This window comes from Amblyomma americanum, chromosome 10 (genome assembly GCF_052857255.1).
Source record: "Amblyomma americanum isolate KBUSLIRL-KWMA chromosome 10, ASM5285725v1, whole genome shotgun sequence".
Taxonomy (NCBI): Eukaryota; Metazoa; Arthropoda; class Arachnida; order Ixodida; family Ixodidae; genus Amblyomma; species Amblyomma americanum.
Window position 1 is genome coordinate 132,621,161 of NC_135506.1, and position 17,891 is coordinate 132,639,051.

A 17,891-nucleotide genomic window follows, 5' to 3' on the forward strand; every position below is an offset into this window, starting at 1 on the left:
AAGATAACGCCCGTCTCCCTGCGGCGGCGGCGGCTGCGTTCGACACGTGCCGACACTATGGAAAGGGGGTCCGGTTGTGCTTAAACCCCTTCGTTTTGGTCGTTCACTTTCAACGAGTATGGCTCGGGAATTGATGATGCCCGCCGTCTTGTCGCGGGGCCAGGCCCGCCGAAACGAGGTCCTTCGTAGCACACACAAGGAACGTCACAACTATATACATCTCGCAGCACGCTAGTTTGATGAGCAGCACTGAGAGCTCCAAAACGCAGCCATAATTATTGTTCAAAAGCGTGTTCAGCATCCAAAAAAATGCACGGGAGTAAGCGCAGAAGTTTCATGGTTGAACAGTAGCCCGAACATGCGAAAGAAGGAAAGCACAGACGGTACCTTCCTCCCGGTCACCTCGACTCTTCGCGCTACAGTACAGCAGTGCACCCCCTCCAACTCATCCAGTTTGGCATTCTTTTGTAGTTCTAAAAGGCCTTCTGGAGTAGTTAGGCGAGTAACTATAAATAAATGAACAAACGAATGATTTACCCCGCGCGACTCGTGTAAGCGTGCCGGTGATCTGAATTACATCACGTTTACAGGCGTCACAAGAAGTTGGCCAAGAGAAAAAAAACAGCGAAAAAAGACGCAGGAACAGAAGGCACACACAGACTGTCACCAGAAAGAAGTTGGTGGCCAGGCTTTTATGAAGCAGCGGTACACAACAACGTTTCGGCGCAATTTACTTTCTTTATTGCCACTTGCACCTACACAAAGGATATGCACGCGCATGTACCTATGCAAAACATACGTATCAGTCGAGTTTTGGTTTTCGTGTTACCCTGGTAGGAAGTGAAATGCCCATACTAGAATAACGAAATTTCCGGCTTGCAGGCGCCGCCATGTTGCTTCTCTATTAGCTTCTTATCAGGCGGTGGCACCAGTTTTCTCTTCTGTAGTCTGTAGTTCACAACGATTTCGGAACAGGTTTGCGCGCTCGTCCAGGATCCGACAGTGCGGTGGTTCCACGGTTACCCGGAAGCAGAGAATATGGGAATGCGCCGACTCCCCCAGAGTCGACGTAGATATTGATAGCAGAAAAAGCTGGGAAGCTCTGCTGCACAGCGAAGAACCCGCTCGGCAGAAACAAGCCAATCCGCCTTGCGGCTGATGCCGCGAAGAGATAAAATTTTTGTTAGCCTTTAGTCATGGAGGCTCCGGCCCCCGCTCTCCCGGCTTGCGTGCCGGGGGCGGTGAGTAGTAAAGGGTCTCCATTTCTAGTGGAAATAAAAGCTGTCATCCACCCACCCATGTAGTCGAGATTTCCAACACGTAAAGATGTCGCGACTTGACTTGCGCTTCCGGCGCACTCCGCGGCGTCGTTGGTTCCGCCGTTTTCTGAAGCTGCTGATGGCTCGAACATGCATGGCGAAAGTCCAAACTGTTCAACACTGCTTGAATTATCCATAATTTCCAAAACGTAGTCCTTAAAAGCCAGATGAAGCAACGCGCTACGCAGCAGAGCCATCGGTGCCGGCCGGAGATCGCCGTGGATGAACGTCATGACGGTCCCGACCAATCGCGGGCAAGAGCGGCATTCGCTCGGCGCCCTGAGGCGATGGGGCGCGTTTTCTTCTAAACAAGAGCTTTTTGCGTTTATTTCCGCTATTTTTGATTGGGATATTCTTTTTCAGTGGACTAAAAGCTATAAAATGACGTAGAGAACTCATTTTTTTTTTCGAAAAGCGCTTCAGCTTCCCTTTAGGTTGAACCCTTCTCAGTAGCTTCTACTTGTCTACCCCATAGGTATGTACCTGTACGATAAAGCTGTCATGTAATTTTTTCTTGGGGATATTAGTAAACTGAAAGAAAGATTTTGCGCCTAACACACACCACACACAGAAAGAAGACGACAGAAAGAAGGCGCCCGTGGTGTCGTCTTCTTTCTGTGTGTGGTGTGTGTTAGGCGCAAAATCTTTCTTTCAGTATGCAACACCAACTAGCCCAGCAGTTAACTCTCCTAAAGGATATTAGTAAACTGACATTCATGATCTGAGAGAACCTGCCAAATTAGCTCCACCCGATTCTTATTGTTTTAGTTATTGCACTCTCGTGAACCGGATTTTCGGTCACTATCTGCCCTTACTAGACATATTCCCTTCCACTTGCAACACCTCGCTTTCAACTGCAAACTTTTCTTTCCTTGCTAGACTGCTAAGCTCCCTCTATAACGACTGGTACTCTGATCCCCGCTCACGTGGGTATCAATTGCTTCTTTCATTACCTGCCAGTTCATTTTCTCTTGAGGTGGCGAGTTCGTCCAAACTACCAATATGTATTTGAGTTTGTCAGCATCCCTACTTTTCCATGTCGTCGCCATTATTCGAGACCACTGCGCCCCCGTAATTATCCAGATTTATTACTCCTTTGAGGGAGAAGGGCGAAACGATTCAAAGGCATTGACAGAAATTATAAGTGTAAATAAACAATGCTAATAAAATGAGTACCAGGTCAACACAGTCGAGAAAAACCAATATATATGGTCGGAAACATGTAGTAATACATACAGGATAGGCTGCATTGCAGAAATCTAGGCTAGAGAAATAGCAAGTGCCAAATGGAAGTCGGTCCTGAAATTTCAGGTTGTTAGCTGGTTGTTTTACCTAGAACTGTCGCGACCAGTGAAATTATGTTCATAAAGCTTATTATATTCCCTTTTCTTCGAGAGATGTAAGAATGAAATGCGTTGCAGTACGGAGCTTGCTGCATCGTTGAAGTATTTCCCTTTGAGTTAATGCCGCACCCCAGCAGAACGCACTTCTGCCGCCGGCCTCGCTGTAGCGCAGAACAAGTGTGTTGAGGGCGCATACGATAACACGCTGACGAGTCAACATAGTTTGCTGTATACCGTGTCGAATTTAACCACGCTTCAAGGTCTGCTCAATGCCAAATACGACTACGTCCACTGCACCGCTCAGGTGCGACAGCGTGCGCCCCTCGGCACCCTATACCGTCCCACTTAATATTTGTTGTTGTTTTTTTGCCTCTCCGCGTCTATTTCTTTTTCATTCTGAAGCCGGGGCGCACGCGCGCGCTTCCGTATAATTTGTGCGACTTGCACACCGGCGGGCTTCGCGGTTTGCGAGTGATGAGATACAACCGTTTAACGCAGTGCTACCCACGGTCGCCGTAACCTCGATCGTCGCCGTGGTTGCAGAGCCTTCGCCGCGGTTCCCGGACGGTGTTCGCCTGTGTCTGCAGGGAACGGGCGATAAAATTACTTCTATCTTAAAATGCACTGCGTCTCGTGGTCAAGAGTAGACGGAAGCTTGACGCTTTGCAATACCGGCGCAACACATTCGAACCTCGATGCATGGGAAGGTCACGTTAGGGACAAACTTAGCTTTTCGTCCCCAGCACCAGCAGAGTACCACGTCCAGGACTCCTTCCTTCCGCTGCTCTTACTGCTGGGTCATTCCACGCCAAACGTCCCAGACGTTGCTCTCGACCATCTCCAATTGTTAAAAAAATCATTGAAACTTATCGTATTCTGAGTAATGAAAGCCTGAAATATTTTTGCCGAAAAAAAACTTTTTCGTGAGGTGAGGGCAGTTTCAATATTCAGAAAGGCCGAGAAACCAAGCACTGCTCAATTATAATAAGATCTAATTTTGAGAACAGACTTCAAACATTTTTTTAATGACATTTGCGCTTTTTCTGGCTTCGATATAATTCAGAGCGCGCACCTTTACGCGGGATAAATATTAAAAAAAAAACTGCGAATTGAATGAAAATTAACCATTTTTATCGTTTTTTTAATATCAACTTGCCCTCGGAAATTCAGAAATAGCCGTTTTGTTCCTCTAAATGTCTAGTAGCTATAATAAATGTTACAGGTGATGAAACTGCGTACACAGAAGTAAAAAAAAAACCGCTAAAGTTGCAAAAAGTGCGTTTTGAGCCAAAAACACTAATCAATTTCACCTTGAGGTGGTTCAAATAAAAATACAAACAATAACTGTTTACGTAGAACGGTTTACTGCTTTTTATATCTGAAATTTTATCCAAGTAATTTTTTGGTCTAAGCGAGAATATAATTTTTGAAGTTGAGCTCTCGGGCCGCAAGCTGCGTCGTCTCTTAACGCCTCTTTACCGCAGAACACGACACTGACGACACTTTAGTCACGCAGAATCTATAGTTCTTAGTGAGGCTTGCACTGCAGGCAAGCATGGGAACGTTGATTAGTCGAACAGGTATTCGTGGGAAAAGATTTTCTTAGCGTTGCTAGTTCGCCACATGCTCTATAGTGAGCTAGTTGTTCGGTGTGGTTCTGTTGCAGTCACTCATCCTTTTTGCGCCATGACAGACGTAATCACCGACATAAGAGCTTGTGAGACGCCGATCCGGAAATGGCCAGAACGATCCGGTGTTGAAACAATCCGTGACGCCGCAGCACCACGTGGTACCTGACCCTTATGGCCGTCCGAGGCTCATTGCCGGTTGCTTCCGATGTGATGTGTTTGGTGTATTTGTTTTAATCAGTGCAATTACTGCATTAATACTCCAGCGACAACTGCACACGAGCCACTAAGCTGGCGAAGCACCTTCATGCAAGTGACGCACCGATGCGCGAGCAGGCTCGGTTCACCGCCAGAGCGCGTGGCGTTACTCGCCGCAGCGGTGTGCACTTCGCACCTTCCCGTGCATGCGGTCCGAGGCACGCGCTCTCCGCGATCTTTTTGGATATAAATAAAGCACTTGTGATACGCCTTCCATGCCAGCTGGTCATCCCTCCTCATGGTCCATGCGAGACAGCACGCTGGATACTCTCGCTTTTCTTCTCTTGGCTGCCCCGCACCAAAGTGGGTCTGTTCGAACTTCGAAAGCGAAAACGATCTCGTTTATTGCATACCATCCGCCGAATGTCGCGCGATATCTTCTTTAGCTCCAGCTCTAAAAATGCACGACAGTGAACGACAGCAAAGGGAATTATCTGGCCACAAGTGTCGTGCCATGCCAGGTGTCGTGTTCTGCGGTGAAGATGCGTTAAGAGACAACGCAACATGCGGTCTGAAAGCTCAAATTCAAAAATTATTTTCTCGCTTTAAACCAAACTTACCTCGAGAAAAATTTCGGGAATGAAAGGAAATAAACAGTTCTACGTAACCGGTTGTTGATTCTATCTTTACTTCGACCTCCTCAGAGTGAAATTCATGACTGTTTTTGGCTCAAAACGCACTTTTTGCAAATTTAGTATTTTATTTTACTTCTGTGTACGCAGTTTCATCACCTATAACACTTATTATTGGTAATAGACATCGAGAGGAACAAAGCAGCTATTTCTGAATTTCCGAAAGCAGGTTAATATTTAAAACAAAAAAAACGACAGAAATTGTACATTTTCATTTTATTTTTCAATTTTCTAAAGAATTTATGCCGAGTAAAGCTGCACGCTAAGAATTATATCGAAAGCCATATTCTGTGGAAATGTCAATGAAAAACTTTTTCAAGAGCTTTTTAAAAAATGAACTTGCTATTAATTATTGAGCAGTGCCTGGCCTCTCCCCTTTTATAAATATTCACACTGCCCTCACCTCACGAGTAATTTTTTCGGCATACATATTTCAGAATTTCCTTACACACATTATGATAAGTTGCCATGAATTTTTTTTTAACAAATTGGAGATGGTCGAGCGCAACGTCTGGGACGTTTGGCGTGGAATGACCCTGCTTACAAGGGCTAGCGCACCGCGCCGAAGTGAGGCGCCTTATTTCCGCAGCTAGCTCAGTTTCCCGCGGGCATGACCGCAGGCGCTCCGGTTGTTCGGTCACGAGTACTGCGCGTGCGCCCCTTGAGCTACAGGGCAGAACGCGGGCTCATTTTTCCTGTGCGCTGGCTTCACCCACCTGGTGAGGCTGTTGTGGACGCACGCATAGAGTCACTAACGCGCGCTCTACTCCTGCAGCAGCGCAGAAGACAGACACCAGAGAGCAGACAGAAAATTGCGCCAAATTTCTCTTGTGTTAACATCTCTCGTCCTGCACAGCGCTCGTCCTGTCGTCAGTGTTTTTTCTTCTCGTGTCCCTGTCTGTTTCTGCGCTGGTCTTTTCGAATCTCTGTTCGCCCTTGATTTCGCATCCAATCTGGCTCCAAGTTAAGCCGCGCCGCGCCGTCTTCGAGACCTAAATACATTTCATGCTTAAAACATGTGTTCAAGTTGATGGATGCTCCGCAAGCAAGTGATAGGTAAAAGAATGCAGCGCGAAAGAAACAAGGACGAACAGAAGTGGACAGGACAGGGCGCTGACTACCAACACATTTATTCAGAAAGATGAGCAGCTTACATAACGCAGTCCAACACCCACGTGACCAAGAAAATAGCAAACGCGTTCAACTATCTAATACAAAAAAAAAACGAAGTACACAATATCAAAGTGATACATATGTATCACTTTGATATTGTGTACGCGTTCAACTAATACAAAAAAAAAACGAAGTACACAATATCAAAGTGATAATATGTATCACTTTGATATTGTGTACTTCGTTTTTTTTTAAATTAGATAGTAGAACGCGTTTGCTATTTTCTTGGTCACGTGGGTGTTGGACTGCGTTATATAAGCTGCTCATCTTTCTGAATAAATGTGTTTGTAGTCAGCGCCCTGTCCTGTCCACTTCTGTTCGTTGTTTTTTTCGCGCTGCATTCTTTTACCATGTTCACTGACCAACAAGCCCAAACAGCCGCGCAAGTGATAGGTTTTCAGTGAATCAAATAAGAACCTATATGCGGCACTAAAGGAGCTTAGAATCTGAGCAAAAGGCAAACTATTAAAATATAACCGACATGCAATTTGGTTCTTTTCATCTTTTCAGTGACACATTCAAGCCCGATGGAGTAATATCCCTAGGCCATTTTGCTGCCTCAGATAGAGAGCTGGCTGGGTGCAAAATTCTTCCACCAACGTTCATGGAATCCCCAGCGACCTACTACCACAACTTGGTTAGTACCCTCAATTTTTCCGGTTAATTCATTCACCTCACCTGTGAATGAAGAGCTGCACTCAGACATAGCCTGGCTGGATTACACTCTGTTACACTGTTTCACACATCGTTATAGTGTGACATATCGGACGGACTTTAAATCTGAAATATTATGCTCAAAACCCGTAGGCCATACAGTGAATACCGTACACACAGTGTGTCGCTGAATAAACGTTTCTTAGCCCACAGTTCAGCAGTGTGAAGGAAGCAGATGATGCACACACCTTCTGGAACTCACCGTATCGGCGGCCTTCTGTACCGTACACCTAAAAGAACAATTAACGCTAGGAACAAGATGGATGATGATGGGAAAGAGACAGACGCTATGTCTGTGACTTTTTCCCTTTGTCCTTCGTCTTGTTCCTAGCGCCGTTCTTTGATGTATGCAGTACCAACTGGCCCGACACCTCGCTCTTGTGGACTTCTCTACTCTAGTTGTCCACCCCAAGGTGGCATTTATCGCTGCTGGTTATATCACTTGCTTGGAACCTTGTCTAGGATAATAGAGACAACTTATATTCAAAATGAGGGCTCAAAACCAAGATAACGAGATTTTGTGCCTTGTTCAGCCCCCTACTGAAATATACAGTTACCCTCATTTGAATACATTTCACTCATTTCGTGCCATCGTAAACCTTTACGGCAGGAAGAAAATAAAACTCTTGGGTTTTTTCTTGTGAGAGAGTTTGTATGAAACTAAGAGGAGCGCATATTAACGAAGTTCGGTGGCCGCCAGTGTTTGTCCTCCGTGTCGGTGGCATTAAAAGGACTCTGAACACAAAGTAAATTCGGCCTGTAGTGATATGCTCGCGCACTGTAAAGAAGATGGCAGTTCTCACTGAAAAAACAAGCTTTTTTAAGCGTAAAGAGAAGATTAGATGCAGGTATCGCCATCACCGGTAATTTTCAAAGCCGAACTGCGGTCACTTAAGAAAGTTTTTTTGGCACAAATCTCGCAGACTCAGCAACAAATTATTGATTTGCAAGGGTAATAACTACGTCTTTTTTTGTTTTGGCGTTGCAAGTTAATATATAGTGGGGAAATATCTAATTTATTTTTGTCAGAAATAAATGTTTTTTTTTTGCCCAACCAACATCGGCACGGCCCAAACCAGACATGTGGAACAGATTTTAATGAGACCTAAAATGAGATGGAGATGTCGTGAACTTGTCGCTGGCGTGTGCATTGTCTCCGCGTTCCCTGTGCTGCGGCAGGCTTTGCCACTGGCGTGACTCTCTGCAGGAGCAGGCGCACGACGGCGTCCAGAAGGTGTTTCAAAACACCAAGAACATCGCGTACTTTGTATCCGTCGCAATGTACGGCCGCTGGTACAAGCCGCGAGAGGAAGGAGAACACGATTTCCTCAAGCCGTGCGCCAACTTTACCGGCGACATCCACGGCAGAGTGGTCGAGGTGCGTACAGGGCAACGGCAGTAACGTAATATTTGTGTTATTATAACCGCCTGATATCACTTCCACACCGAGTTATAAAACTTTACGAGCTATCTATCCCGCAAGAAAAAGTATTCAGGGCGTCTCCTGAAAGTAATGAGACATGTCGCGGCATGGGGGCGCGCGCGCGCATGAGCTAGATTGGGAAACCGGTTTTGGAGGAAGGATGGGGAACCCTCAGCTTCACAATGCGACGAGCTCAGTGTGCTTCGAGGAAGTAAAGCGCGTAGACGCGTTTGAGCGTGTACCCCTGTTTCTTCGCTGCGTTGAGGAAACCATGGAGCGAGCGTTGGAACAGCGCTGCCCGGTGAAGCTTTGCATTAAATGTCACCTACCGAGACATTCGACATAATCAAGTCAGCATGTGGGATTGATGTAATGTCCAGATCGCATGTGTACCAATGGCACAAAGCATTCACAAACTGTCGGGAAGACGTTTACGACGATCAACGGCCCGGGCGCCCGTTGACGACGTTTACGGACGGTTATATTGATTGTGTCACCGTGAACGTCTTCATGGCCGTTTTAAAATGCTTTGTACTATTGGAGCACTCGCGATCTGGACATTGCATCAATCCCACATGCTTTCTTGACAATGACAAATGTCTAGGCAGGTGACTTACTCAGTTTGTTTGAAAGCTTCACTGCATAGCGCTGTTCCAACGTTCGCTCCATAGTTTCCTCGACGCAGCAACGAAAAAAGGTTACACGCTCAAATACGACCACTTGCTTCGCATGCTCGAAGCCAGCTCAGCTTGTCGCACAGGGAAGCAGAAGGTTCTCCTTCCTTATCCCAAAACCGGTTTCGCAATCTAGCGCATGCGCGCACCACGCCGCGACTTATCTCATTACTTTTAGGACGAACCCTCTATAACACCTCTATCTTACCGGTGCTCACCTACGGGGTAGAAATGTGGAGGATAACGAAAAAAGTTCAGCTTAAGTTAAGGTTAACGCAGCGAGCTATGGAAAGAAAAATGATAGGTATAACGTTAATAACCGGAAGCAGACAGAGTGAGTGAGGGAAGAAACGCGAGCTAATGACCTACTACTCGAAATCAACAGAATGAAATGGGTTTGGGCAAGGCAGGTAATGCGAAGGCAAGATAACCACTGGTCATTAATGGCAACGCAGTGGATTCCAAGATAAGGCGAGCGTAGCAGGGGGCGACAGAAAGTTAGGTGGGCGGATGAGATTCAGAAGTTTGCGGGGATACGGTGGCCGCAGCTGGCAAAGGACAAGGTTAATTGGAGATACATGGGAGAGGCCTGTGCTCTGCAGTGGGCGTAGTCAGGCTGATGATGGTGATGATTATGACTGTCGGTCCTGGAACTGTGGTCGAAGCAATGGAAGTAGGCAAACTACGTCTTCCTTATCAGCCTGGTTCTGCTTATTTGGCAATCAAACCTGGCGCAAGGAAACTGGGGCTGATAGTTCTACTTTGTTGCAACAGGGTGCAAGAAGGTCTTGCTTGATCCACGCTTCGTAGTTTACAACGGATGCGAAATAGTTCACCGCGGCGATGAGATTCACAAGCTGCTTATAGAACTCGATGTACCTTACAGATAGATAGGTTTTAGAAGTTTGATAGCACGAGAGAAAAAATGGCCAGGCATTTGACTTGAGAACATTGTGCACTAGTCGTGGCCGCTTCAAGGTATTTCACTAATTCATAAAACAGCACAAGAAATAGGAGCAACCCCAGCGAGGAACCTTAAGTTCCCCTGCTATAACGTAGGGTGCAGCTCACGGCACATGCTTCAGAGCCTTTTGAACGCTGGTCCACATATACCCGTATTCAGCACAGAATTTCGTCGGGTATACCTAAGGATCATAATTTTAACAAATAAGTGTGAACAGCAACGCCAAATGCATTGCAAGAGTCTAGAAAAAATGCATCTATTTTTTCATTGCTATTTATGCTGGACCCAAGGCGATCAGGAAAGTGGATCAGCTACTTTAAATGTCATAAAGCCAAGCACTAACCTGACTTTGAAAGCCGGTTTGTGAGGCTAGAATAAGCGACATCTCCACTGACGACAGGAAATGGAAGCTAAAAATGGCTGTATATAATTGCGCACGTATGTAAGATTCCGTTTTTTTGTATTCTAGTGTCATAATAGTGGTATGGTGTTTTGTGATAAACGGTAAAAATACCTGCTGAAAAATTCGACTTTAACTTTCGCGTCCTCTGACAGAGTACAGTCGCTTTCGTACAAGTACTATTCCTTTGTTCTTTTAAATGGAGAGCGGCACTGCTCTTCGGGATTTTTTTACGGTACCTGTTAAGGATTACAAGTAAGCAAGCGCTCCTATTAACTTTCACCTGTCCTGAAGTATATTGGCCATTTTTTTTATCCTTCTAGTTAAGCTAGGCCTTGTTGTATCGCACTACCTCTTAAGTCTGTGCGCTTTCTTTAGTGGAAAAAACTTAAGCACTATTTAGCTCAACTTTGTTTTTTTCACCGCTCAACCAAAGCCGTCAGAAGCGAAAAAGACGCCCAAATGAATAACTCATTTTGATCTAAATAGTACCAGAGGCTGTTGACAAAATTATTTTACTATAATGTTTTGATACTGACAGGAATGCGTGGATTTCAATCAAGAGAGCTGTATTTTGCCCGTACTGTATACCAATATGTCACCGCAGCGGGGTGAACTATATTTGAATACGAAAAGTAAAGTAAAAAATTAGTTTCACTAGTGCTCGACACATATCGCGTGAATTTTTGCATTTCATTTTGATTTTATTGGCCAGTCCAATCATTTGAACTAAGTCACTAACTACTGTAAAGTCTACAGCATTCCCGTCTTTAGAACCAAAAGGAATCGGGACGTAAGTGATTTGGGTTAGAACAACGAAGTTCGCAAAAACAACAACGAAACCGTCGCCTATTTTGCAGAGATCATTTCCCATACCCACTTAGTATTTTTAAATCTCGACTTATAATTAAGCTAGGGTTCAGTTGACAGGACCAAGAGTTAAGAAAGAACTAAAAAGGTTTGAGCAGTGTTACGTTTTAACGAATTCTAGAAAAATCATTACTGAAAGAACGTTACTGGCGCTACAACACAGACAAGGGCTAACCACGTAAAAAACAAAGGACATGCGCACATATTCCTTACGGTTTCTTTGTTCCTTACGTTGTAAGTCCTTCTTTCTGGTACAGCGCAGTAACGATCTCTCAATCATGAGCCAGTACCAATTCACCCAAATTGCTGCTTTAAGCTGTATATCTCTATATAGAACCAAGTGCATCAGTACCAGAACTCGCAAAAAATAAATAACCTCAACCGCAATAGCTCACATCGTCAAAGGAGAGTACCGCAACATGAAGTAAAAAGAGTGGCGCGCTGGTTGGTCACTCAGTGCAGAATAAGTATGCGGCCGCGCAACCAAACAAAAAAATGAAAAATTCGACAAGAATGGAAAGGAAATTTCAAAACATGCGTGTTTTGAAGCAACCTTTATTCCTGTTACGCTAATACATTTTTGAAGTCTGCTTCCTAAGAACACTAAGTGACAATTAAGGCAGCAATATTTCCTTGTTTCTATTGAAAATAAGGACATGTCTCTCAGCAGAAAAATGCGAGACACGCCAGCATGGCTGGCTAATGTGGCGATCGCTTGTCTTCACATTGTTGGCACAAGGTAGCGCTCTTCTTTAAATATTAATATTTTGTGCACAGTAAATTTCTGATGATGTTCATGCTTGAGGCGCTCATTTTTTCTCGCCTCTGCAACTGCCTAACTGGGTTGTCGGGATATGTATTCCAAATGCAGTGAAGCGCTACAAGTATTCGCATGGGAGAGAATAAAAAAACCTGGCCACGTACGACTGAATTCTCTTATATCCTATATAAGCCTGATTACAAAACCTCAGACTTCCCCACATACATCAGAACAACCTCAGGCTAGTTAATGTTTCACGCTGGAATGTGATGTCCAGGTTTAGCACAAAGCACAGGGAACTGAAGACAACGCATACGGATGCTCATTTTTCAGCAAGCGTAGGTGGCGACGGCAGGCGGTAATGATAATGTGCTGAACGCTGCAGAATAAAAGTCAGCCCAACAGAGCTTCGCTGCAGCACAGCGTCACATTGTGTAAACCTTTCGAGAAGTCGGCAGCCGCGAATATGCTCCAAATTAGAGAGATGCTTACGCTTTTCATGGGGCAAGTAACAGAATCATCGGTGCCGCTGAAAGGGACATCCCTCGAGATAAGAATGGCCGAAGCTGGTAAATCCTTGCAAACAATACGAAGGAGAAAACAGGCGAGAGAGTATCAAATAACGCCAGATCTATTGACGGACGGAGGAAACACTGTTCTTGAGCAATAATTTTCGCACTTTATACACAAATACCTCTTGAACACGGGTACTAGATCAGAGGAGAATGCCAACGTTATCCTAATTCACGAAAATGTATACGTATATGTTTCCCAGATTCATATAATCGATTAGATAATTATTTGTTGCTTGCAAGGTATTTACAAACTCAGGAATTAATGGAATTGGTGCTATTTTAGACTTCAGCCAATCAAAATCGGCCAAGCTAATAATGCGAAAGCATTATACGGCTCATCGGCAAAGTAACCCGGCGTCGGCGTTGAGCACTAGCTTTGGTTCGAAAATCTCAGATGACCTTACCGTGATATTAAAAAGAAAGAAATTTATTCCGATGGTGTGCGGAATTGAACCCAGAGCTTTCAGACTGCTCGTCGCACAAGAGACGCGCCACTGCACATGCTGGTGGCTGGGCATTGTGCGACTGAGGTTTCTCTGCCCGCACATCCATAAGGCTCCCCAACGGTGGGACCTAACGGTTTTGGCAGTCTGCCATGCCTGCCAAGTTTCCACCGGCACGCCTTGGCAGATGGCAGCTTATGATTTGATTGTTTCGTGGATTTCTGACTAAGGTCTAAAGACGCCCACACCGGCGACAACGCCAGCCTTTCTGCGACACGGCTCCCTTAAGGCTGTCGCGTTAATAGTTCAATCAAACTGTCGCCTCAGCGGTCAAGGCAGCGTGCAGTATGGTCGGTAGCTGAACAGAAGGCTCTGGCTCCACCCCAGCCCTCTCCAGCTTCTCGATCTCGCTGCACGTAGCACTTCAAGCGCCGCGCGCAAACCAGAAGTTGCTTGTTATTTTTTTGTAGCGAGAGCTACATCACTGTAGCTGCTCCGCGTTTACAGCATGGTCGCACTTTCGCCGTGGTCGCACCGCTCGGCACGCCATCTGGCATGACATCACTCTGCCGTTGCTCTCGTCGCGGAGCAGACGCCGCCGCTCTCCTCGCCAGTTGTGCGCATGCGTAGTAGATGTAGAGGGGCTGTCGCAGTGTGTATATACGAATGGTTCGGCGTAGCGGGAGGCGAGCCGCAGCGTTTGTTCGGCGTCGCGTAAGCGTCTCGTCTACCGACGTCATCGCTTGGAGCCCGCCGGAGAGGGCGATCAAATACATGAGGGTATACGATGTGGCGTCTCCAGACGGCGGTGGCGAGACATCTTGTGTAAGAAGAAGGGTTGAAATGCGGTCCAGTTGGTTCATAGTAACTTGAAAAAAAAAAGCAGTCACAAAAGACAAGGGACCACAGAAGGAGGGTTCACGCCACAACGACTGGACTGTAAACTGAGATTTATTAGACAAAACATAGTCCCAGCAAGGCTAGCAGAGCATGCGCAACAGCCGTATCACAACTCACAGCGCATAGGTGTGCCCTATGCGCTGTGAGTCCCTGGGGTCTGATGAAGGTGCCGACTTGCCTCCCCATTGCAATGAATGTGCGTGTTATCCACTGTCCAGCAATGTAATGATTCTTGGTAGAGGCAAGGGTAAGCAAGAGCGAGGAATCTTGGAGGCATGCCATATCAGTTTGTCAGGCCAAGATTGCATTAGCACGACCTTGGTGCGCTTACTCGAGAAGGAATTAGCTTTTTTAGGCCGGTCACGGTAGATGTGTATCTTGTGTGGCCTATGCGCTGTGAGTTGTGATGCGGCTTTTGTGCATGCTCTGCTGGCCTTGCTGGGACTATGTTTTGCCTAATAAATCTCAGTTGACAGTCCAGTAGTTGTGGCGTGAACACTCCTTTTCTTGTCCCTTGTCTTTTGTGACTGGATTTTTTCAAGTTATCGTGGGTAAAGCCGCTCAATTATCCCATGTCCATAGCTAATCGTCCCATTCAGCAGCGGCGGGAACCTTATGCGGGGGCAAGGGGGACAATACCAAGGGTACAGAAGTGCCGCTGCTGTCTTCGCAGAAACGGGCCATGGCTTTTGCCCCCCCCCAATCCCCAGCTACGAGGTATTTCCGGCGCCGACGCTGAGATGTGGCCTCGCCCGATATCTGCGTCTCCCTGCGTCGCCTCGCTCCAAGCGCCGAATTTTCGCCTCCAGCGACACCACTAGTCCACACGCTGGCGCGACGCCGAAGAAACGCTGCTTCGTGCCTCGGCCGTTACGGAGAACGACGAGTCGGCTAAGCTGAAAGAACCCGACTTCGGCGTCGGAATGAAACAAGCACGAGACAGCGTACCGAAGAGAGCAAAGAAGAGCATGTCAAACGTTTCGATAAGCGTCGTAATGACGACGCGGCTAGACGAACTCACTTAGCCTCCGGCAGTGAATTCACGACGGTAGAAGCCGACGTGCTGAGTTTGGCGTCTCTGAAGGAAGCCATACTTAAGCGTTGGAACGAAACAAGCATGGACAGAGATTAGCCAACTAAACAATCAATAGCATTACATCACTTAACCACAGCGAAGCCTAAGCGTATTCATAGCCTGTAGCTCTCGCTACCTACCAGGTTTAACCCGAGCTAAACCACCGCCAATTTTTGTAAACGTTATGTTTAAGCCGCAAAATGCTAATGCAATCGCGGCACGAGTGATTAAATTGTACTAAAAAATATCTTGATAGAGTTGTGCCTGCACACTAGATAAGTGCGCAAAGTACGGTGGGGTGGTGGTAATGTCATGCGGCTGAGTTTGTAGAATGCGGTGATTTGATGATATGCATAAAGGGCCGATGGGGCCTCTTGCGCAGGTTTGGGTGCCTGATCGTCCTGGGTCCGGGAGGAGAATTCTCTGGCCAGCGCATGAACGCGCTCATTACCGGGGATCGAGGCATGCCCAAGGATCCACGACAGAGTAATCGTTCGGTCGAGAGAGGTGGCTGTGGCAAGAATACGATGTGTGGCCGGCGTCGCCACGCCCTTTAGGTAGTGGCGGTATGCGGCCTGGGAATCTGTGCAAATTTCGGTTGTGTTTTTGTCAATGGTGAAGTGGGCCAGCGCAAGTGCGATGGCGGCTCCTTCCACCTCTGCAGATGAATTCGGACAGTGGCGGCGGCCCCCACAGTGCCGTCTTCCTAGGCTGCGACTGCCGTGAAGAATCCTACTTTAGAATTTGCTGCCGCATCGACATAAAGGATATCGGAGCGGTTGCTGTATGTTTTGGTTTAAAAGCTCGCTCGAGCCTGCAGACGATATCAGCAAGGAAGGATCTGCAGGGATAGAATTTGCTGCCGCATCGACATAAAGGATATCGGAGCGGTTGCTGTATGTTTTGGTTTAAAAGCTCGCTCGAGCCTGCAGACGATATCAGCAAGGAAGGATCTGCAGGGAGGCCCTACGCATCCTCCTCGGCGCGAGAGCCTCGGGATTCAAAGCGAAGCAAAATGTCTTCTGGGTACCGGCACACACCGGAGTCGAGGGCAACTCAAGGGCTGACAGCCAGGTTCGCGAGATCACGCACCGAGCCTTGCTGACGGAGGACCTCGAGAACCCCTCGATGGTGGACCCGACGTACGCAGACATCCTCAATCACTACAGAGGCTGCAGGTTCAAGTATCCCCCGCCCCACAAACTCCTCACACAGCAAGAAGCGGTCAGCTGGAGGAGGCTGCAGACTGGCACCTTCTTTAACTTACACGTCCTAAGCAAAATGTTCCCCACCCAGTACAGCGACAGCTGCCCCTGGTGCGGGGACGTCCCGACACTTTACCACGTCACATGGGAGTGTAAACACAATTACACCTTCCACAAACAGACTAACCCGAGTGCGGAGCAATGGGAGGGCCTGCTCACCAGCAGCGAGCTCACCGCCCAAAGGGCATTGGTGCAGCACGCGTGCGAGGTGGCCAGGACCAGTGGAGCCCTGGAATGAGGGACCACCCTTGCTAAGGAGCCCCCGACGGCGGCGGCGGCTGCGGCAAGCGCCAAGACGCAGCTGCAAGGAGACTCTCCGGAACTGACCAAACGAATTCAATAAAGTTTTTCATTCATTCATTCGAGCCTGCCGCCTACACTGACGGAGGCTAGCGCTCACACTGCATGGTAGGGGCTTCTGATATATGTGATCCTGCTTGCGCAGAGTAGCCATGTAAGGTGTAGCACTTGTTGGGGTGGGAATGGATGGATTGAGACGGCGCTGTCGCAGTAGGCATTGTCCTGTCAGACGGACTAATTGGTTGGTGCGTTGAGCCTCTATTAATTCGATCAAAGTATTGTGGGTACCAGTGGCCAGGAGGCGTCTCGAACTTACCGTCCGTGGAAGACGTAGGGCGGAGGTGACAGCCGTGCGTATTGTGATGTCGGTTTGTTGCGTTTGGCGCTCAGTGATTATGTGGTATGGGAGGTGGTATGTAATGCGGCTGATGATTAATGCATTTGTCACGTTGAGGGTCTCGCGTTCAGACAGCCCATGATTGCGTGCTGCCACCCGCTCGATTAGTGCAGCCACCTGTTTGGTCTGTCTTTGCAAGAGCTGAAGGGTGGTGGTAGCATCGAGTGTGTTGTTAATGAGAAGGCCGAGAATCTTCGCCTGAGACGCAATGGGCACTGGATTCGCGTACATGTGCAGTTCAATGAGGGATCACTGATCAGGGGTTTCAGCTGCAAGAGTTCCGATTTATTTGGAGAGCAACGGAGGCCTGTGTTTGCTAATTGGGTGGTGGTGATGTCTTTGGCAGATTGCAGGATATCCTGGGCTGTTCCAATGGATCCTCCCGTTGTCCAGATGGTTATATTGTAACAGTTGTTACACTGAAAAGGAACTGCAGCGGCTGAACGAGGGCACCAGAGAAAAACGGACCTACACTTCAGCGTCGTCTACTTCTAGATCTTTTTCTTCTTCTACTTCCAATCCTCGTGTACTGCCCCCTCTTCAGGAGCATCTCCCCGATGCGGTGTTACCGTCAGACCAAACAGCGGGGAGAAAAAGTGTTCAAGAGGTACACCACGAGTCTGACATCACGGAATATGACTACATGCAGCCGGAAGGTCATTCGGGGGGTCGCTCGTAGTACGGCTTCATTCGCACCACATGCACAACGTCGCTGCGCTTGCCGTTATGCGTTGAACGAGCTGGCGAGGCTGGTGCAACTTCGTACGTTACGTCGCTG

At 47.3% G+C, this 17,891-nt stretch overlaps 1 protein-coding gene across 1 annotated transcript in view; it reads left to right on the forward strand.

The window, feature by feature from the left end:
* Positions 1-17,891, forward strand: part of LOC144108723 (uncharacterized) — a 161,151-nt gene that overhangs the window by 108,302 nt on the left and 34,958 nt on the right. The window contains exons 11-12 of the mRNA XM_077641893.1: positions 6,864-6,990; positions 8,275-8,445. Of these exons, the coding sequence (XP_077498019.1) occupies positions 6,864-6,990; positions 8,275-8,445 (298 nt within the window). The remainder of the gene's footprint in view (positions 1-6,863; positions 6,991-8,274; positions 8,446-17,891) is intronic.